The sequence below is a fragment of the Acanthamoeba castellanii genome, assembly GCF_000313135.1.
Source record: "Acanthamoeba castellanii str. Neff unplaced genomic scaffold scf7180000084740, whole genome shotgun sequence".
Taxonomy (NCBI): domain Eukaryota; phylum Discosea; order Longamoebia; family Acanthamoebidae; genus Acanthamoeba; species Acanthamoeba castellanii.
In genome coordinates this window covers 35,633-55,403 of record NW_004457372.1, presented here as the reverse complement: position 1 = coordinate 55,403, position 19,771 = coordinate 35,633, and the positions used below count along the sequence as shown (strand labels likewise).

The 19,771-nt window shown below is 59.5% G+C and overlaps 10 protein-coding genes and 1 pseudogene across 10 annotated transcripts in view; 5 read left to right on the top strand and 6 right to left on the bottom strand.

Moving 5' to 3' along the window:
- Nucleotides 1–109: 109 nt before the first annotated feature.
- ACA1_390510 (uncharacterized protein) lies at nucleotides 110–433 on the top strand (the record flags this gene model as incomplete). The annotated part of the gene is made up of 1 exon (XM_004336691.1): nucleotides 110–433. The coding sequence occupies one exon, from the start codon at nucleotides 110–112 to the stop codon at nucleotides 431–433; it is 324 nt and encodes a 107-aa protein (XP_004336739.1).
- A 148-nt stretch (nucleotides 434–581) lies between these two features.
- Nucleotides 582–1,567, bottom strand: ACA1_390500 (Ubiquitinconjugating enzyme subfamily protein; the record flags this gene model as incomplete). The annotated part of the gene is made up of 4 exons (XM_004336690.1): nucleotides 582–875; nucleotides 962–1,140; nucleotides 1,216–1,416; nucleotides 1,522–1,567. The coding sequence occupies 4 exons, from the start codon at nucleotides 1,565–1,567 to the stop codon at nucleotides 582–584; spliced, it is 720 nt and encodes a 239-aa protein (XP_004336738.1).
- Nucleotides 1,568–2,129: 562 nt separating this feature from the next.
- Nucleotides 2,130–2,423, top strand: ACA1_390490 (annotated as a pseudogene).
- Nucleotides 2,424–2,571: 148 nt separating this feature from the next.
- ACA1_390480 (uncharacterized protein) lies at nucleotides 2,572–3,411 on the bottom strand (the record flags this gene model as incomplete). Its single annotated transcript, XM_004336689.1, has 1 exon — nucleotides 2,572–3,411. One exon carries the CDS (start codon nucleotides 3,409–3,411, stop codon nucleotides 2,572–2,574), a length of 840 nt encoding a protein of 279 aa, XP_004336737.1.
- A 1,504-nt stretch (nucleotides 3,412–4,915) lies between these two features.
- Nucleotides 4,916–7,388, bottom strand: ACA1_390470 (initiator tRNA phosphoribosyl transferase; the record flags this gene model as incomplete). Its single annotated transcript, XM_004336688.1, has 10 exons — nucleotides 4,916–4,963; nucleotides 5,062–5,189; nucleotides 5,271–5,430; nucleotides 5,513–5,620; nucleotides 5,699–6,039; nucleotides 6,157–6,254; nucleotides 6,334–6,451; nucleotides 6,729–6,816; nucleotides 6,937–7,024; nucleotides 7,111–7,388. 10 exons carry the CDS (start codon nucleotides 7,386–7,388, stop codon nucleotides 4,916–4,918), a joined length of 1,455 nt encoding a protein of 484 aa, XP_004336736.1.
- A 115-nt stretch (nucleotides 7,389–7,503) lies between these two features.
- On the top strand, nucleotides 7,504–9,209 carry ACA1_390460 (hydrolase, alpha/beta fold domain containing protein; the record flags this gene model as incomplete). Its single annotated transcript, XM_004336687.1, is given in 8 exon segments — nucleotides 7,504–7,668; nucleotides 7,758–8,045; nucleotides 8,237–8,391; nucleotides 8,555–8,635; nucleotides 8,712–8,802; nucleotides 8,915–8,963; nucleotides 9,003–9,041; nucleotides 9,055–9,209. The coding sequence occupies 8 exon segments, from the start codon at nucleotides 7,504–7,506 to the stop codon at nucleotides 9,207–9,209; spliced, it is 1,023 nt and encodes a 340-aa protein (XP_004336735.1).
- A 100-nt stretch (nucleotides 9,210–9,309) lies between these two features.
- Nucleotides 9,310–11,498, bottom strand: ACA1_390450 (DEAD/DEAH box helicase domain containing protein; the record flags this gene model as incomplete). Its single annotated transcript, XM_004336686.1, has 2 exons — nucleotides 9,310–10,160; nucleotides 10,187–11,498. 2 exons carry the CDS (start codon nucleotides 11,496–11,498, stop codon nucleotides 9,310–9,312), a joined length of 2,163 nt encoding a protein of 720 aa, XP_004336734.1.
- A 567-nt stretch (nucleotides 11,499–12,065) lies between these two features.
- Nucleotides 12,066–12,989, top strand: ACA1_390440 (uncharacterized protein; the record flags this gene model as incomplete). Its single annotated transcript, XM_004336685.1, has 3 exons — nucleotides 12,066–12,287; nucleotides 12,371–12,662; nucleotides 12,748–12,989. The coding sequence occupies 3 exons, from the start codon at nucleotides 12,066–12,068 to the stop codon at nucleotides 12,987–12,989; spliced, it is 756 nt and encodes a 251-aa protein (XP_004336733.1).
- A 149-nt stretch (nucleotides 12,990–13,138) lies between these two features.
- Nucleotides 13,139–16,119, bottom strand: ACA1_390430 (CDK5 regulatory subunit associated protein 1, putative; the record flags this gene model as incomplete). The annotated part of the gene is made up of 12 exons (XM_004336684.1): nucleotides 13,139–13,393; nucleotides 13,488–13,611; nucleotides 13,727–13,792; nucleotides 13,854–13,944; nucleotides 14,087–14,240; nucleotides 14,366–14,498; nucleotides 14,602–14,690; nucleotides 14,777–14,909; nucleotides 15,058–15,293; nucleotides 15,429–15,533; nucleotides 15,663–15,778; nucleotides 15,924–16,119. The coding sequence occupies 12 exons, from the start codon at nucleotides 16,117–16,119 to the stop codon at nucleotides 13,139–13,141; spliced, it is 1,698 nt and encodes a 565-aa protein (XP_004336732.1).
- A 315-nt stretch (nucleotides 16,120–16,434) lies between these two features.
- On the bottom strand, nucleotides 16,435–18,461 carry ACA1_390420 (Endonuclease/exonuclease/phosphatase family protein; the record flags this gene model as incomplete). Its single annotated transcript, XM_004336683.1, has 8 exons — nucleotides 16,435–16,629; nucleotides 16,754–16,948; nucleotides 17,037–17,129; nucleotides 17,252–17,326; nucleotides 17,398–17,649; nucleotides 17,754–17,879; nucleotides 18,032–18,171; nucleotides 18,314–18,461. The coding sequence occupies 8 exons, from the start codon at nucleotides 18,459–18,461 to the stop codon at nucleotides 16,435–16,437; spliced, it is 1,224 nt and encodes a 407-aa protein (XP_004336731.1).
- Nucleotides 18,462–18,722: 261 nt separating this feature from the next.
- The window catches only part of ACA1_390410 (ankyrin repeat-containing protein), a gene marked incomplete at both ends in the record, with an annotated part of 2,213 nt that continues 1,164 nt past the window's right edge, over nucleotides 18,723–19,771 (top strand). The window contains 3 exons of the mRNA XM_004336682.1: nucleotides 18,723–18,845; nucleotides 19,003–19,160; nucleotides 19,266–19,654. Coding sequence (XP_004336730.1) covers nucleotides 18,723–18,845; nucleotides 19,003–19,160; nucleotides 19,266–19,654 — 670 coding nt within the window. The remainder of the gene's footprint in view (nucleotides 18,846–19,002; nucleotides 19,161–19,265; nucleotides 19,655–19,771) is intronic.

The window sequence follows — 19,771 nt, the reverse complement described above, 5'->3', positions numbered from 1 at the left end:
TTGTGAAGCTCTTTCTTTTTTCCTTTTCCTTTTTCTTTTTACATGAGGGAAAAGCCGCAAGGAAATGGAAAACTGCGAGCTGCAAAAGGGCAGGCAACATCAAAACAAAATGATGAGACGAACGATCGCCACGAGTGCTGTTTCTGCCACGAGAACGGCGGGCGCGACATGGAGCCGCAGCCTGGCGAGCACCTCGACGGTCCTCCAGGCTGCCCGCAAGCCGCGCGTTGGTGATATTGACACCAGCAAAGTGGACTTCACGGCAGGCATCAACTTCAACTCGCCTACCGATGAGGACCCCGTCAATGACGTGCAGATGGAACAAGTCGTCAGGCAGAAGTTCCGCAACCGCAAGGGATACCCGCACCCCTTCGATGAGCTGGACCCCACCGACGAGCCCTTCAACCCGAAGAAGGCCCAATTCCCCTTCTAATTGATTGTTCGTCAATTTTGGCCCTCAACATGTTGTTCATTGCTCCTCTTCGTTTCGCCTCTTACTGTTAGGAAGATTTATTTACAGTATATCCATTGCAACGCTAGTGGTGCTCTGCTGATCGTGTTCGCTGCTTCCGTTTTTTGATCTAGTCGCTGCCTTCGTCATCGTCCTCCTCGTCTCCATCCTCGAAATCATCATCATCGCCATCTTCAAAATCGTCCTCGAAATCCTCCTCTGCATCATCACCATAGTCATCGAATTCGTCGTACAAGTCCATGGGCTTGTTCAGTTCCTTGATCCTTTCGATCGCCTTCGCTCTTTCATCCTCGTTTGTGTCCGGATGAGGGATCTTGATGTGTCCATCAAACTCTGCGTTGGCTTTCGCGATGATCTCTTTGATCTTTCTCTTGTACCCAGGCATGTCCTTTCGCCACTGAACCTGTAGCGCAAAGGCACAGCAGCCAAGTGTGAGCCAGGTGGTGAGAGTTGCCAGCACGCAGCAGCAGCAACAACAAAGGAACGCACCGAAGCGTCGACGTTGGCAGGGCTGGAGAAGTTGGGGTCATTGAGCATGGACACTACGCTGAGCATGATCGTTGCCACAGATTGAGTGGGCAACCAGCGCTCCTCAGGCCGCTCGCCACTCATCTCGTCCTCGCCAGGCGGGTGAAGGATGGAGATGCAAACCTTACCGTCGGCAAACACTGCACAGCGTGCAAAAAGAAAGAAAGTCTTGGCGTGAGCGCGCCGAGGGGGTTGAGAATTGCACAACGACGTACCATTCGGGTGCCAGAAGTCAGAGATGAAGCGCAGCTCGGGAGGGGCCATGGGGTAGTCTCGCGGGAAGGCCATGTTGAGCTGGAACACACCACCTTCGTACATGGTGTCCTTGGGACCCTCGAGATAGATGCGCCAGTTGTAGAGGTTGGAATCGTCAGGGATTTCGGGAGCAAAGCCCTCCACAGGATCCGTCATAAGTTCTGTTGCAAGCAGCACGCGTGCAAAGCGAAGCAATCAATTAATGCGAGAAAACAAAGCGAGCATCGATGCGAGGACAAAGAAAGCGCCTGCAAGACTGTACGTACTCTTAAACTGCTGCTGCAGGAGCTTGGCCGCGGCGGCGTCAGACATCTTGGCTTGGGGAGAGAGGAAACGAGAGGTGAGGTTCTTGCTGGGGGAGTGAGGGTCTTTGCTGATCCTTTTCGCTACGCGTCGTTTGTTGTCAGCTTGGGTGTCTTTGGCAACGGGCCGGTTCGAGAAAAGAAGAGAAAAGTGCAATTAAAAAAGAACGGAAAACTCCGAAATCAATCAGAGATGGCGTCCACGAAATTCCACCAGACGAGCTAGGTCATGCTGGAATTTCCTGAGATAGTAGGTATGCGCCAGTGGCTCTGCTCGGTGTGTTCTGGCGGCCGCTGTGTCTTTTTGTAGTCTCTGTGCCCGCACGCCTGCCCCGATGCGCCACAACCCACAAACCCGTCGGGAGAAGGTGGCAACGGGCCACACGCGTGCAAACCATGTGCGTGGGCTGCGCGTGCAAGTCTGGCTGCAGGCAACACAGAAGACGACCGAAATTCGTAGAAACTGACGTGGCCATCGAGCACTGCGCGCAAAGCACCCCGCGCGTGCACCACACCTCAACGCGCCAAAAAGGAACCTAGGTCGGGCCGTTAGCAGAAGAGAGATAAGAAGGATGCAGAGCGAGATAGCGGTACAGGAAAACATCGACCCGCGAAACGTGAAGGCTAACCAGCAGGCCCGCGAGGCCGAGGCGATGGGACCCCACGGCCAGCAGCGCATGGCGTCGGTCCAGCGGCACAACCTAGACCCGCGCAACCTGCACGCCAGCCAGCAGGCCAAGCTGGCCGCCAACCACAAACACAACGGCAGCAAGAAGGAAAAGGACGAAATACAGAAGAAGAGGGAAGAGTTCGTGCAGCGGGTGGACTATGACCTTGCCCGCACCACTTCCACCGCCGCCCTGTAGTGAACAAGAAGTAAGAGAAAAAAATAAAGGTCAAAAAAAATAGAGGCAGCTTTTTTTATATTTTTATAATGAAGCGGCTGCAAAATAAATAATTATTCGTATTTGGAGGATTCGCGTCTTCTGGCATCGCCAGCGGGTCGGTACTCGTTTACTCATCGAGCTCCTGGTTACCGGTGAAGGTCTTCATGAAGAGGGAGGCGACGGCGGGGTTGCGTGGTGGTCGATCCGAGAGGCGCTGCCGCTCTTGCTCCTCCTCCGCTTCATCTTGGTCGCCTTCATCCGCTTCCTCGCCGTGGTGGCCATCCTCACCCTCCTCATCTTCTTCCTCTCCGCCCTCGCCCTGCCGCACATCTTCTTCACCTCCGGCCTCCTCCTCGTTCTCTTCGACCTGTCCTCCGCGTAGGCGGCTGCCGTCCAGTTCTTCGTACGGCACCTTGCTCTCTCGATCCAGGATGTCCTCGTCCTCGTCGTCATCTTCATCTTCTTCCACTACTTCATCTCCATCTCCATCTTCATGTTCCCCCCTTTCTCGCTCCTTCCCCTTCTCTCTCATTCCATCTTGAGCGTACTCGTCCTCTTCCTCCTCGTCTTCTTCTTCTGCGCTGCTGCACTCGTCCTCTTCCTCCTTCGTGTCTCCTCCTCCTTCGTGCTCTCGCCGCCTTCTTCGCTTCCTGAGCGGCGATGATCCCTTCTCCTCCGCGTCGGCCGGCTGCAGCTCCGCCGGCGTCGTTGTCGTTGTGTGCTGCTGCTGCTGCAGCAGCTCGGCCTTCCTCTTCCTCATGCCAGTTCCTCCGCCTTCCTCCTCGAATGGTGGGCTGTGGTGGTGGTTGGACGCCGTCGGTTCGTCCGCTTGTCCGACGACGTGGTGCTCTCCTCGTGGCGGGTGATCGTCGCCGGGGTGGTGCTGGTGCTGGTGCTGATGTTGTTGGCGGCGCTCTTCGCTCTGGCTGCTGCCGCCTCCGCCCGCGCTGCCGCGGTGGTGATCCATTGGCTGGGGCGCGTAGTGGTGAGTGGTGGGCGGAGCGGTTGATGGTGGTTGGGGAATTAAGTGTTGGTTCGTGGGCTGTCGCGCCGTGCAGCGCAAGTGTTGGGTGCGGTCCGACCGGGGGGTAACCAACGCGCGCCGCGGGGTGGAAAGAGTAGTGACGGCTGTTGTCCTTTCCTGCCGCAGCTTCGTGGGCTGAGTGTTAGGGTGTTCTCGAGCGACGTAAAGGTCCTTGAGTGTTGCGGTGTCGTGACGCTGGTGGTGAGCTTGTGGCGTGTGCACTCGTGCGAGTGGCTCGAACGTGAAGTGCAAGGTTGAAAGGTGGGATGTGTGGTGGTGGTCGTGTGTGTTCGTGCTGTCGTGTGGTTTGTCTCGGATGTGGAAACCAAGAGGTGTGACGTACAGAATCGATATGATAGCTCAGAGAAGACTACGAGGCAGGTGAAGAGGAGCATGTGACGCGAGCACGACGTCGAGGTGGCGAGGAGCGTGGCAAGACGCAACGCGATCTCCCCTGCAGCCGAGACTCGTGACGCACCCCCACGCAATCTCCCTGCAACCTCACAACCAATAGGATATCATTCCGGACATTCTGAACTGGCATTGTTGAAATTTCCAGAGGGGCTCCCCGTCGGAGTTTGTCCTGGCCTTAAAAGTTGTTGGTTGCGTTCCCCAACTTTGCCTTATCCAGCCGCGGGTACGCTTGCTTTCCGCCGTTAATCGGGCCTTCGACATGCCACGCGCACCAGGCCTGTTCGCCTGACGCAACCACTTGCTCCAGTGTCTTTATATGCTGATTTACACTATAGCCACTGCTCAGGGACGGCTGGGCCGCCTCCACCTGACCAGGCACCGACGCGCGAGATGACGAGATTTAGGCGGTCCAGGGGCAGATGATCATAATGCCCCTGTTGTTGCGCGAGGCCACCCACCAAGCGGAGGGGTCGAGGTGCCTGGAACGACCCTGCCCGGCGAACGTTCCAGCCACCGAGGATTGGCTCAGCCCCGAGTGCGCTCTTGGTCCCGTACGGAAGAGAACACAGGCCAGGCCGACGGTTGTTCTGCTCTTGCGCAAGCCACCGAGGCAAGGCGCCGCGGCAAACCGCCCTTCGAAGAAGAGCCAGTGATCACAAGATGACGGACACAACAAAAGAAATATGAAAAAGTTATTTTCTCTTTATTTCTTTTAGCAAAGAATGTCAAACGCAAGACGGGAATTCCTGCCACAGCTGAGCGGGAAGCAAATTGGAAGCAGGTGGGGTCGAAGTTCGTGACCCACAGCCGCGATCGGCCTTCACTTCGACCTTGTCGTTCGCTTTGTTGATGTCCACATTGTTGTTGCAACTGGGCCATTACCCCAATTACAGTTCCACCAACCGCCTGGGCCAGATAGTGAGGTCCAGAGAAAGTCCGTCGAATGTCAGGTGGAGGTGCAGTGCGTGATGACGATGGAATGTAACGCGAGCAACGCACGAACTTCCTATGCTGGCCCGCGGGTTGGGGCTCGTCAGATACCGTAGCTGGCGGAGCTGGACATGAAGAACTTGTTGAGCTCCTGCGACGCCACGGGGTAAGTTACGCACCGTTGTCTGCGTGTGCGTGAGTGTGCTGTGTGTGGTGTGCGGTGGCGTGCGATCGCGATGCGTAGGTTACCTTCATCAGCGCGCGCGAGGGTCCCTTGCCCTGAGGCACCTGTGCCGCCACGAACAGAAGCGCTTTTTGAATGCGCGGCTTGGTGACGGGTGACGCGGGCCTCTCCTGCAGTGTCTCCCACGTCGCTCCTGTGGCGTGTCGCGTGAGTCGCACCGCGTTGGCCCGAGGAACAAGCGCCGTGGGTGACGAGTTTGGGGGCGGGTGCGCACCATCAAAGTGTCGAAGCAGAATCGCCACGCATAGGAATGAAGCGACGGCGAGGGACTGAGCGTTGTGGACGAGAACCGGCTTCCCTTGGCGCAGACGCTCGTAGGCCGCGGGGAGGGCTTTGTCCAAGAGCGAGCACACCTTCTGCTTGTCCCGCTTACCCTGCTGCACCCCTCCTCCATAGACAACCTCTTCAATCAAAATTTGTCGTGTGTCGTGTAGTGTGGCATTCGGCATCGCGTACCGGCAGAGGAACGTGCAGGTAGGTCGTGTCGCTTTGCTGGAGTTGGCCCGCGTGACCCTGCGGGTTCGCATCGGCGCAGTTGATCACCAGGCCGAACTGCTTCCATACCTGTTCGAGTCGGGGCGTGGGTGTGGGTAAGTTTGTGCGTGGCTTGTGCGGTTTGAACGCATCAACCAACAAGTTTACCTCGGGTCGCACGAGGGCGTGCACGTCGTCGGCCACTGCAATGCCCGTCTGGCCGATCCAATGCAGCTGTTGAGCCGTGCCCTCCCCGCCCGTCGTCAGCTCGGCGAGCGCTTGCGTGCGCTGCTGCTTGTACCGGGCGACGACCTCGCGAATGCGCTCTTCGACAGTGTCCTGCGAGGCGTACTCGAGGATGTGGTCGTGATGGTCCCAGAAGAGCGCGGGCGTGAGGCCCATGGCCCAGCTCTCTTCGTCGTCTCCCGCGCCTTGGATGTACTGTGTGTCCTCCACCAGCGAAACGTGGGCCGTGGAGACCAACACCAGCGGCTTTACCGTACCCCCACCTTCACGCGACACGCACGCACGACACGCACGACACGCGCAACAGAACACGTGAGTCCGAGCGCAGCACGTCGTGTTGGTGGTGTAGGGCGTCGTACAAGTGAAGTCGGGGAGCTCACTGGTGGTGCTCCATGGCAGTGGGTACTCAGGTGCGATCCACGCCGGCCGAAGCGGCCGTTGCAGGTTGTCCCGTATCTTCTCGAGCGTCAGCTGATCGCTGTAGTGGTGGGTGGCAATGAGTGGGGCAGCGCGTGTGGTCGGCTGGGCTTCGGGCTGGGACTGTGTGGTCGGCTTACCTGGCCAGCAATTGTTCGACAAACCGTTCCAGTTTCCTCTCGGTCTGCGCGCGCTCACTATCGCCCACCCACGGAGGCATACACAATCGATCCCACCGCTGCTGTTCGTCTTCGCTCGCTGAAGGGCCTTCAGCGTCGGCTCTCCGTAGTAGCCGTAGCCGATAACACGTGCGATTGATCACGCACGCCCATATGGGAATCGTGCGGCTCATACTATCGGGAAAGGCCTTGCCTTTGCGGGTCGAATCGACAATCATGCCTTGCAGCGTGTGCGTGTGCGTGTGCGTGTGCGTGTGCGTGTGCGTGTGCGTGTGCGTGTGCGTGTGCGTGTGCGTGTGCGTGTGCGTGTGCGTGTGAGTAAACGCCTGTGGGGCATCAGGTAGGCAGGAACGTACATCCATTGTGCTGCGCCACCTGTAGGACGACGTGGGCGTTCAGTCGGCTCAGGTTGAATTGCCACTGGCCCGTGTGACCGTCGGTCGACTACTGGTGATCACACAAACACGCGGAACCACCACCAACCACTGAGCCCAACAGACACAGAAGCACCACACCCACGACTACTACGGGGCTCTAGCCGTGCAGGCAGGGATCGAGTCTTACCTTGAAGTAGCACGTGAACGCCGGTGGCGGATGGCAGTACCACAGCCCGCACCTCAAGTTGGCACCCAGCGGCCACTCTGGCCACGCACTGTATCGCCACCACCATCATGTCAACCAACCATCACCAGCGAAACAATCATCATCTTGCGTCTTGCGTCGCGTCTTGGCGAGCACCTGCGGAGGCGGTCCAGGAAGAGGGCATCGCGTCGGATGGAGTGGAGGCGCGGCGCGGCATTGCGTTCCTCCCGCCGCAGCTGGCGCACGAAGCCGTACACTTCGCGAGCGGCACCGCTGCCGCCGCCCCCCGGCACGCCCCCGAACTGCCCGCCACCCTCCCGCCACTCCACGGCCGCTGCCGCTCTGGCCACCCTCACTTCTTCTTCATCCTCGTCTTCATCCTCACCCTCATCTTCATCTTCGCCACCCCTGGCAAAGTAGTCCTCTTCCTCCATTTTGTTTATTATTATAATTATTTATATTCATTTTTTAATTGGTAAATATGAGTATTGTGCCAGGAACGGAGCTATTCCCTGAGGTTTGTTTGGTTTCATCTCGAACAAGTACGCGATGGGCTTTGCACGGCTGGTGGCGGCGTCGGTGGTGTATCCGACCCTCGTCGCGGTCCTCATCCTCACTGGCCTGGTGGCCTACGCAACAATCTTCACCGGCCGGGACTCTGCCCCGCACCACTGGAACGCCAACAAGCACGTCCACACCGACGGCCTCACCTTCGTACCTCCACCCAACATCTATTTTTTCTTCTCTTTTTTTCCCATCTTTTCTACGCACGTAGCGCTGAGCTGATGAGGGGTCATGGGCAGACGTCGGTGGAGACGAACGGGGTGCGGCTGAACGTGATTGAGGCGGGCGATCGCGCTTCTTCGTCGAAGAAGCTCGCCGTCCTGCTTCATGGCTTCCCCGAGACGGCGCTCCTCTCCTGGCACGAGCAGATCCCAGTGCTCGTGGCTGAGGGCTACTTCGTGGTGGCGCCTGACCAGCGCGGCTACAACCAGAGCGCAAAGCCCGAGAGCGTGGAGGCCTACTACATCGACCACCTCGCCGACGACGTCAAGGGCCTCCTCGACCACTACGGCTGCACCAAGGCCGTGGTACGCTTCAACCCACCCTAACCTGTCGTATCGTGTGTGGCAAGACACTCATTGCAACGCCATCTCAGGTGATCGGACACGACTGGGGCGCTGCGGTTGCTTGGTGGTAAGTTGACGCTGTATCGGGGACGAATGACCGTCGCGACGGGCAGTGACAAAGTGTGTCCTGGTTGATGGCCAGGTTCGCGCAGAGGCACCCGGAAGCTGTGGAGAAGCTCGTGGTGATGAACGTGCCGCACGGCCGGGCATTCAAGGAGCACCTCAGCTCGAGCCTCTCGCAGCTGATGAAGAGCTGGTATGTCTTCTACTTCCAGCTGCCCTACCTGCCCGAGCTCAAGCTTGCCCAGTACGTGCTATCCACAGTCCCTCTTCCCGGGTTACTTTGATCGTTCCGTAACTCCCAAGTGAATCACAGCTGACAGTTTCTCGCCGCACGCACCACCGCACACGCACCACCACACACGCACCACCACACACGCACACGCCACGCACCGATGCGTGCTTCACAGTAACAACTACTCGTTCCTGCAAGGAATTCCGGCCGGTTCAGGGATCGTTGGCAAAACCTTCCCGCTGGACAGCTTGCCCAGGTGACCCAGTCACCACCGCCACTACTACGGCGCGTTGTGTTGCTGATCCTTCCCATGTTACCTTCGTACCACACAGGTACATGCAGGCGTGGAGCGAGCCCGGCGCGCTCACCGGCATGCTCAACTGGTATCGCGCCACCTTGCGGTATGCCAAGCGCGCTAACGGGGTACACACACGCACGACTCACACACAACCCACACGACACACCACCCACCCGTTTGAAAAACACACTGGTCTGGCCCTCCCCCCCAATTCATTGCCCCTTTCCCTCACCGCAGGTGGACCCGACCATTCGCGTCCCGACCCAGATCATCTGGGGCAAGAAAGGTGCGCGGCCCTCTTCTTCCCCTTCGCTCGCCCTGCCAGCGCCCCGACTGCTGCGCGGCTCTGATGGGTGCGCCGTCGGTCGGTCGATCAGATATCGCGCTTGACTCAGAGATGGTGGAGAAGTCGCTCGCCTTCTGCGCCCCGGGCATGTGCAAGGCGACCTATTTCGACGACGCCACGCACTGGGTGCAGCACGACGAGCCCGAGAAGGTCGCACACCTCCTCACCTCCTTCCTCTGCTCCTAATAACCAGCCGAGCTTGTTTCATGTGCAGCCAAAGCAAAGGGCGTTTTTAGTTTTCCGTGTGCGATGTGTGCGGTGTGTGTGGCCGCTTCAAAGCGGGTGGTCACTTGGCGGGAGTGTCGACCAGGCGTTCCAACCACTCGGGTACCTCCTGCCGCGCTTCGCGCAGGAGCTCAACCAGGTCGGGCAGCACGGCGGCGTCGCGTTTGGGCGTCACCAACACAGTGGTGTGCCCGTACACCCCCAGGCCGGCGTAGCCCACCACGTGCGGCGGCATGTCGTACGTGTCTATGCTGGGCGGCATGTCGTACTCGATCATGTGCAGCTGCCGGCTGTCATCGCGGTACATCCACTCCCGCACCGTCACCGCCGTGGCGACCAGCACAGGCGCCGCGCCCGACAGGAACGACGCCATGGCGGCTGCGCGCTCGTGCATCGACAAGTCGCCGTGGACGACCACCACCGGACCCGGCGTGCCGGGCTGGCCCGCGAGGTACGCGGCGAACTGGTCCACCGCACGCTTGGACCGGATGAAGATCGCCGTCAGGCGCTTCACACCGTCGCCGGTGCTGTTGGGGCAGTGGTTGTTCTCGCTGGTGTAGCCGCGGTGGTGCTCGCGCAGGAGGCTCATGACGGCCTGGGGCTTGTCGCTCTCGTCGTCCACGCGCAGCAGCGTCTGGTTGGTGGCGACGGCTGGCAGCCATTCGGGGACCTCCTGCTGGTTCTCGCGTAGAAGCTCAACCAAGTCGGGCAGCACACCGGCATCGCGCCTGGGAGACACGAAGACCGTCGTAGTGCCTCCCGATGCACCCAGGCGGGCGTAGCCCACATGATACACGTACTCGTCGATGTGGGTCGGCATGTCGTACTCGACCACGTGCAGCTGCCTGGCGTCGTCGGGCCCGATCGTGCCGCGGACCGACACCGCGGTGGCGACCAGCACCGGCGCCGCGCCTGCGAGAAACAGGGACATGCGGGACTCGCGCTCGCGCTGGGCGTGTCGCCGTGGATCGCGACCACTGCCATGCCGAGCGCAGCAAGCTCGGGCTGGCGCGCGAGGAATGCGGCGAGCTGGTCCACCCCGCGCTTGGTCTGCACAAAGATCGCCGTCAGACGCTTGGTCCTGGTGCCCGAGGTGGCCGAGCCGTCATTCTCGGCATTCTCGGCATTCTTACGCAGGAGGAGCTGGACCAGGGCCTCGGGCTTGCCGCGCTCGTCGTCGACGCGCAGCAGCGTCTGGGTGACGGCGGCCTGCGGCGAGGGCCGATAGCGGCCGACGACGAGGGTCAGCCGCCTCGAGTCCCTGAGCTCCTGCGACGCGAACCGCTTCACGCCAGCGGGCAGCGTGGCCGAGAACAGCAGCGTCTGGCTGGTGACATTCTCAACATTCTCATCACCATCGGCGCCGGCACCACCGGCGGTGATGATGTAGTCGAGCTGTCGACCTAAGTCTGCCTCGAGGAGACGATCGAGCTCGTAGAGCACGACGAAGCGGAGGCTGTCGAGCGATACGTGGCGCCGGTGGACGCTGTCGGCCAGCTTCTCGGGCAAGCTCACCAGGACGTCGACGTCATCGACATCACCGGCACCGCCACAGCCCAGCAGGCAGGAGCGTAGCGGGCCGCCGAGGGTCAGCCTGCGCACCTCGTCCAGGATCTGCTGCGCCAGCCCGACCCACGGCGCCACGATCACAGCCTGCAGCTGCTGATGAGTGGTGGCGGGTCGGCCACCGCGGTGGTGGAGTGCGGAGATGAGCGGCGCAAGGAAGGCGACGAGGGTGGTCGATTCGTGGGTGGGCGCGATGACCAAGAGGTCGTGGCCGGCCCGGACGATGGGCATGGCGTGCCGCTCCAGCAGCGTGGGTGGCCTGTCCGCGGCGCCAGCGGGCTCGTCTTGTCGCAGGAGGTTGCGGAGAACCAGCGGGTCCAGCCCGCCCTCGGCGAACGAGGCCACGGGGCTCGGGCTGGGAACCGGCTGCGTGGTGTCGGCATCGACCACCTCGACGGGCAGGTCGGGCCACTGGCCGGCCGCGGCGTGGAACTGGCGGTTGGTCGCCCCCCAGTTGTCGCGGTCGAGCGGCAGCGGTCGTGGTGTTGGCCCTCGTTGCTGCTGCTGCCGGTTGCGCCGTTGGTGGGGCGGCACGTAGAGTGCGCGGCCACTGTCGCGCCGGCCATCGATGCTGCCAACGCGAGAGAAGGAGTGGTGTTCGGGGTTCAACTCAAGAGTGTGGTGCCCACGCTGGGGCGGCGCTTGAGTTAAACCATGGCGGTCATGTTGCGAGCTGTGGCGCATCAACCTTGAGCTTGGTCAGTGTGGTGATGCACAACTTGCCTTGGTCGTCCCCCCCAACCATATTTCCTGCTTTCTTCTCCGAAGCCTTGCGGTGAATCCCCCCTTGGCTGAGTTTCTTTTGGGGTGTGCCCCTTGGTGCAACATACACTTTGATGCCCACAGAACTACTGCAGACCTCGCGCCACACTCACGCTCGTTGCCCGCGTGTGGATCCACATACTCGCCGTGGGGTTATTGTCCGCAGGTCTCCGACGTATTGGATTATGGGACATTCCGCACATTCCTTGTTAGCGGACCAATTGGGAGTGGAATTTGGGAGAAAAGAGCCTCATGCTGGACTTCCAAGGCATGTTGCGCCGCGAGGACCTGGCGAAAACCGGGTGCCTGGTCGGTCGGACCTAATCCTTGCGGCTCTTTTTGTAGGTGGCCCAATTACCTGATTGGCCGCCAGACTCCCCGCTCCTGGTACTTAAAGCTCCACAGCTGGTCTGACCAAAGTACTTCATCTCTCACAACCCACAACTACAGAGCCCTCTACTCCACCACCATCAACCCCAATCTCTAGAGATGAAGAGCGTACTCGGGCTCGTGATGCTGGCCGCCGTGGTGATCATGGCCCGGGCGCAGAACCTGGACTGCGGCGCTGACTTTTTCAGCAATGGCGACGGCTGCTGCCCGATCTTCCTCAACGGCTCGGCCTACTACCCCGGCGCCGATGGCTGCTACCCGATCCTCACCGACCTCGGCGTGCAGTACTCGGACGAGTTCGGCTGCTACCCCGACCTTGAAGTACGCCCCGGCTTCTTGCGTGGAATGTATGAATGTGCTGCGGAATGTGCATTCCTGGAATAAGTCGCTGACGTGTAACACAGGGCTTCTACGAGGGCGTTGAGAACTGCACCAACCCGTGCGCGCCCGAGTGCTTCAACACGACCCAGGGCGCCCCGACCCCCTCCCCCACCCCGATCGTGAGCACCCCTGCCCCCGAGGCCTCGCCCTCCCCGTCGGCTTCCCCCTCGGCCTCCGCTTCCCCTTCGGCTTCTCCCTCTGCGTCGCCCTCGGCTTCGGCTTCCCCCTCGGCCTCCGCTTCGCCCTCGTCTTCGCCCTCTGCTGCGCCCGAGACCCCCTCCGCCTCCCCTTCGCCCTCTTCGTCGCCTGCCGCCAGTACGTCCACTACTTCTTGCTCGCTCCATTGGTGATGATGTTGTTGATGATGATGATGATGATGGCTAACCTGGTCCATCACCAGTTCCCACCGGCCCTTGCGAGTCGACCAACCTCTACAGGGACGCGAACGGCTGCTGCCCGGCTCTGATCAACGGCGTCGCTGTCTACAGGAACGCCGAGGGCTGCTACCCGATCAACACCAGCGTGGGCATCGTCTACCCCGACGCCAACGGCTGCTACCCCAACGACGACGGCGTCTACGTGGCCGAGGGCGAGGATTGCCCCGAGGCCCAGCAGTGCGCTGCCCAGTGCCTCGATGAGTAAACGGCCCCATGGCAAGAAGGCCCAGATCGACACCTTCACGACTCCTCCGATGAGGAGACGTTCTTGTGAATAGCGCATAAAACATGCTTGCACCACACAACACTGCCATGTTTCCATTGGAATGTGAAGAATGACACACACATTACTATTCAGCAAGACGCGACGGCACCTTGTTGGGCGAAGCGTGAGAGGGTGGTGCGGGCGAGGGGTCGGCCGAGCAGGGTGATCCCGGTGGTGCTCTCCACCTCGACCACCACGTAGTCGCCCGGCCGCACCTCCACCTTGGCCGCCGCACCGCCTGTGGTAGCGCCACCGTACTCGGCATCGACCTTCATGTTCGGGAACACCACCTTCTTGTTGTTGTCCGTCCGGCCCATAAGATCGTCGGACGAACGTCTGCTGGTCTGCAGATGATGAAGACGAAGAAGAAGTAAATAAATGAAAAGGAATGAATGAGGAATGAATGAATGAGGAGTTGATGGTGGTCGAGTGATGTACCCCTTCGACGAGGACGAGGTGGCGTCGGCCGATCTCCTCCCTGCTCTTCTCGGCGAGCGTGGCGAAGAAGGTCTGGATCACCTCCTTCAGCCGCTGCTGCTTCACCTCCTCCGGCACGTTGTCCCTGCCCACCAGTTAGCCAACGAAATAGTAACGATTGAATAACTAGAATAAATAAAAGAAAAATAGAATATATATATATTAAAGAATAAAATAGCATGTAAAAGGTTGGCCCGTACTGAAGTGTTCGGTGGGCGTTGGTCTTTTCGCGCATCGAGTAGGCGAACATGAACGCCTGATCGAACCTACACGCGGGTAGTGTGAGATTGAATGGTGGCAGAGTAGTCGACTGTAGCCCAGCAGTACCTGACTTCCCGCAGGAGGGACAAGGTGTCCTGGTGGTGCTCTTCGGTCTCGCCACAGAAACCGGAGATGAAGTCACTGGACAGGCCCACGTCTTGCAAACCACACGACACACACGACGCACACGACGCACACGACACACACGACACACACGACACACACGACAGCCTCAAGGGTTAGCTCGCTCGTGAACTCATTGAATGTGATGAATGTGTGGCATGCGTAGCAGTACGTACTGGGGATGACTTCGCGCATGCGCTGGATGAGTTCGAGATAGGCCTCGCGTGTGTAGAACCTTCGCATGTTGTGCAGCACCTCCGAGTTGCCGCTCTGCGCCGGGATGTGCACTGCGTTGCACAGGTTGGGCCGCTCCGCAATCAAGTGCAGCAGCTGCGGTTGACACACCCCCACATTCATTTTGTGAGCATCTCACCGCACACAGACTCGCACTCGCACACGCACCACCGCACACGCACACGCACACCACCGCACACGCCGCGCACACGTCGTCGTACATCGTCAGGGAAATCCTTGGGGTGCGGGCTGGTAAAGCGGACCCGCATCTCGGGATCGATCCGCGACACCTGGTCCATCAGCTGCGTGAAGCGAACGCCTCCCGGGTTGGGTTTGACCATGCTCCCGAAGCCCCTGGGCGAGTATTATCATTAATATTGAATAAATATATAGAAATTATAGTTATATAAAGTTAATAGGTTTTATATTATATTTATATTTAGAAATGGGCGCGTACTTGCTAAGGAGCTGCGTGGGATCGGACACGGGGAAGGTCTGCTCGGAGAGGTCGTTGTAGGAATTCACGTTCTGTCCGAGCAGCACCACCTGCGCGACGGGAACGCGAACGCGGGCGATTGAGTGTACAGCAGCGGAGCAGGCCAGTACTGGAGTGGTGGGACGCCCGAACGAACCTCTTTGACGCCCTGGTCGGACAGTTGGCGCACTTCGTCCAGAATGGACGCGATCGGACGCGATCTCTCGCGTCCCCGCGTGAACGGCACGATGCAGTACGAACACATGTTGTTGCACCCGCGCATAATTGACCTGCATCCCACGTGCAGCGCAGCGTGTGCGGTGGTGTGTGGTGGTGTGCGGTAGTGTGTGTGTGTGTGTGTGTGGGCGTGTGTGGTGTGGTGTGGTGTGTGTGTCAGCGCTCAGGGCCTTGGAACCAGAGAGGGAGCCGTGAGCGTACAAATAAGCGGAAAGGTTGTTGGAGGTGGTGCGAACGGGCCGGATGTCGGCATAGGTCTCCTCCATGGACAGCTGGACGTTCATCGCCGTCTGCCCGCTCTCCACCTCAGTGAGCAGCGAGGGCAGCGACCGGTAGGCGTCCGGACCCACCACCAAGTCGACCAGCTTGTCGCTCTCCAACAGCCGCGACTTGAGCCGCTCGGCCATGCAACCGAGCACACCCACCACTCGCTTACTCTGTTGTAGGTGTGTGTGCGTGCGTGCGTGCGTGCGTGTGTGTGTGTGCGCGCGCGCGCGCGCGTGTGCGTGTGCGGTGCCGCAGGTCAGGCTGAGGCCAAACTTTGGAAGAGTGATGAACTGGGCGCGTTGTACCTGCTTGTTGGCCCTCTTCATGTTCTTGAAGTGGTTGAGGCGATCCCACACCTTACGCTCAGCGTTGTCGCGGATGGCGCACGTATTTACAAAGATGATATCGGCCTGGCCATGACAACACACACAACACGACACACAACACGACACACGCCACACGACACAGCGACAGCGAGTGTTATGCCACTGATAGAGAATAGAATAAGGAACAGAAAAAGAAAAGAGAGATCGACGTACGTCGTCCAGGGCGGCGGTCTCCTCGTAGCCGGCCTTCTGCATGATGGACATCACGATCTCTGAGTCCGACGAATTCATCTGGCAGCCGTACGTTTCCATGAACACCTTGCGCTTGGCTTCTCATTCGCCAGCACACGACACACGACACACGACACACACGACAAAAGCACGACCGCACACGCACACGCACACGCATACGGCACATGTACGTTAGTGTTTACCCTGACGTCTTCGTGAGGGAATGCATGTGTGGCGCCGTACGTGTGTTCTCGCTTTGGTCGAGGAGGTGCCGCGGGAACGAAGAGGGCAGGTCGAGCTCGACATCTGCCGCCGTAGTGGTGGCCGAAGAAGATGCAGATGAAGGCGCCGCGGAGGAGGACCGGATGAAGTCCGCCAGTCCCGGCCCATTCTTGACCTCCTCGGCAAACGTCGATGCCGCCCTTCGCCCCGGCGGCATCTTGGCCAGCACCAACGGCCCTCCCGTAGCCCGCGGCAGCGGCTTTCCAAGAAATCATCATCGATCGATTAAATTTGGATTGCAATTTAATTCAGATTCGTGATGGGGAGTGCGTACTGCGTGCAGGCTACGGCCGTGACAAAAGGCGCGACGGCCCACACCTATCCTGTTCAGCTCCATCCCGAAACTTAATCTTTGTTGAATTTTGTGTAACGGAGTTGGGTTTGGTATTTTCTTTTGAATTTATTTGTCTGTTTTTGGGTTTTTGAATTTATAAATAAAGAACATGAGCCGCAAGCGGGCGCTGAGTGAGCTCTAGATATCGGCGTAGGTCACCTTGTCGTCTAGGTCGATGAAGACGACGTTGTGGGCTTCGAGCAGCTTCACGGCGTCGTCGGGCGCCACCTCGTCCTTACTAACACACAGCTGCCGCAGCGAGTTCTTCAGCGCGTCGAGCGTCGTGGGCTTGTTGAGCGGCGCTTCCACCCACTCCCTGCACCTCACCAACGCCTATAGACGAACCCCATCGCACGCAAAGTGAGCACCACGTGCGTGTCGTGTCGTGTGTGTCGTGTGTGTCGTGTGTGTCGTGTGTGTCGTGTGTGTCGTGTGTGTTGTCATAGGGTTGCGGTACGAGTTTGGCGGGATCCTTGCGGGTTTCGTTGGCCATGCGATAGGACTCGCGGGCGACAAAGCTGTTGGTGCTGAACCTGTCGCTCTCCTCAGCCGCCTTCTTCTTGAGGAACGTGATCTTTCCCGCACCATCCACACTGAAGTGGCCCTCGCTCTGCAGCTGTCGCACGGCTTCGTCCACGTCGAGGTGCTGGGCCTATATTCGAATTCAATTCAAGTCAGCGCCCGCGCCTGCAAACAGACACGCACGCATGCAAACAGACACACACACAAAGGCAAGGTACCTTGACGGAGCACATGGGCTTGATCGCGGCGCGGAGCTTGGCCTTGGTCTTGGGCAGACTTGCCTTGGGTCCCGCCGAGTTGCGCGCGATCCACTGCGTAACGTACCAGCCAGCAAGGTCAAACCAAACGTCAACCACGCAAACAAAGGGCGACAGAGACTGTCGACGTGGCCATCATCACGACGCCGGTGGGAGAGGGTGGGGGGGGGGCGTACCACTTTGAGACGCTCGATCACGATGCCCTCCGTTTCGTCCGGCTGGGGCGGAGTCTTGTGGGCGCCTGTCTCCGACTTTGACCAAAATCAGGAAAAAAATGAGCGTGTGCGGTGGTGGTGTGTGCGTGTGTGCGCGCGGTGCGTACCGATTGTCTGGTAGGGGACGGCCTGGGCGCCCGGGTCTGAGGCTGGGGTTGCGCAGGTTGGTTGCGCGCGGGGCTGGCAGACACCGAGGAGGGAGCAGTGCGGGCCGGCGTCGGGGCCACGCCGAGCGGCACGGTGTTGATCACCTCGAAGGGGTCGGTCGATGTCCTGCTAATGAGCTGCACGTGGTCCACACGCCACTCGATCGGTTTCCACGAGCGCAGCAGCTCGGCCTTCTTCCTCTCGGCCATAGCCTGCGGCCGACCGAGAAGCGTCAACGTCAGTGACCGCACCACACACCACGACACACACACGACACGCACGACACGCACGACACACACGACACGACACGACATACCTTGCCCCTAAATTGGCCTACGGTGAGGTGAGCATGGAAGCCGTCCTCGCTCTTGGTCGATTGTTCGTTGCACGCCGGGAAGACGCGTTCCAGCGCCGCCTGCAGCTCGCGCAGCGCATTCGGAGGCTGCACACCAGACAACAGACCGCACACGCCACACGCACACGACAGGGTGAACACGTACGCCACAGCGATCGCACACAGCACACAACACGCGCATAGAAACGACACAACGCACGACACAACGCACGACACGCAAGCCCACAACAAGTCCGCACCTGTACGGTGGGCTTGAGGAAGAGGGTACAGCTGCTGGCGCCGTGCTCGAAGTAGTCAAACGTTTCGAAGCGCACGGTGAAGGGAGCCACGCCGGCGAGTCCCGCCTTGAGCTCGGGCAGCACCGACTCGAACTGGGACTCTGTCGCCGGGCACACAAGATATGTTAATTTATTTATTAAAATAAAAGTAATTAATTAACATTCAGCAAGGGTAAATAAATGGACAGAAATAAATATAATAAATAATAAATAATAAATTAAAAAAACGGGGGGAGGACGTACGAGGGAAGAACGGGTAGATGAGATTGATGTGGGGCATCCAACGCTTGTAGGCCTTATCGAACTTCAGCCTGATGTCTTGGATGGGTCCCCACGTATCCTTGGGCGGCGACACGATGATAGCGCTCGTTACCACTTTCCTTCCGTTCATTGTTGTCGATTTCAGATTACTTTGCTTTTCTGGTTATCGCTCAAGTTTTAATAGATGTCGCGGTAGTACAGCGCACGAAGAAGAGCAGAAGAAGGCGACGAGCGGTCCTCGCGACTGGCCTGTGTGCGTCAAATCGATTTTATTTTTATTCTTATTTTCGGACAGTCTTTTCCAATTTTAAGAAAAAGAAAAGAAGTACTTCCCTTAAAACGGCAAATTCATTTTATTATCTTTATTCATTTAAAAATACCAACGACCAAGATGGGGCAGGGCGAAGTGGACGGCTGCAGCAGCTTCTTTGACGCGGTGGCAGACGTGCCCGTGGAGGTGGTGCTGGCCGTGCTGGAGCGGCTCACGATCGCTGACCTGACGCGGGCCGAAGCCGTCTGCCGGCGGTGGCGCTCCTTTTTACACGACTCGAGCACGCTCTGGCGGACCGTACCACACTCCACCTTCTTTTCCTGTTATATTTATAAATTATTTGATTTAATATTTTTATTAATTTTAGTTCGAATATAAAATTAAAATTAGTTGGGGGCAGGCCCACGGGAGAGAGTCCGGAGGACCGTTGCCGGCGCCTCCGCCAGCGGCCAAGGACGCGGCCAGCCGACGGAAATGCGAGCGTAGAGCGCGAGTGCACGAGCGCAAGCGCGGCGACTGGCGTCTGTTCAGCCAGCACTCCCTGCGCACCCTGCACAGGTGCCTAGGCACACGCACACGTACACGCACCACCGCACACACGAGAAGACAATTGATGGTGGGTACCGCGCGCACGCACACGCACGCACACGCACACGCACACAGGCTCAGTGGCGGCAAGCTGACACGCCAGGCCAACGTCGACGAACTCACCACCACTGACGCGGCGGCCGATCCGGTCGCGGCTCAGGAAATCGTAGTCAAGGCCCTGCTCCGGTGGACGATCTCGTGCGACCACCACGCCGCCCTCGCGCGCCTTGTCCGCGCCCCGGCGCCCCACGGCCCCCTGGCCCGCACGCTCGTCCACGGCTGGTTCGACGAAGCCGACCACCACCACCACGACAGCGATGGCGGCGGCGGCGGCCGTGTGCTCCGTCGGGTGCAGCCACTGCAGTGGGCCTTGAAGGGCGCCGGCGCCCGCGGCGGCGCGGTGTATCGCATGCTGGTGGAGGAGCTGCGGGTAGCGGAGGTGGACCTGCCGCGGGTCCCAGCCGGTGCCACCTGCCACCAACTGCCCGGCACCCTCCAAGAGCAGTTCCACGCTGCCTGTACTCACTTCCTCACTACTCACGCCTCTCGTGTGCGAGTGCGTGTGCGTGTGCGTGTGCGTG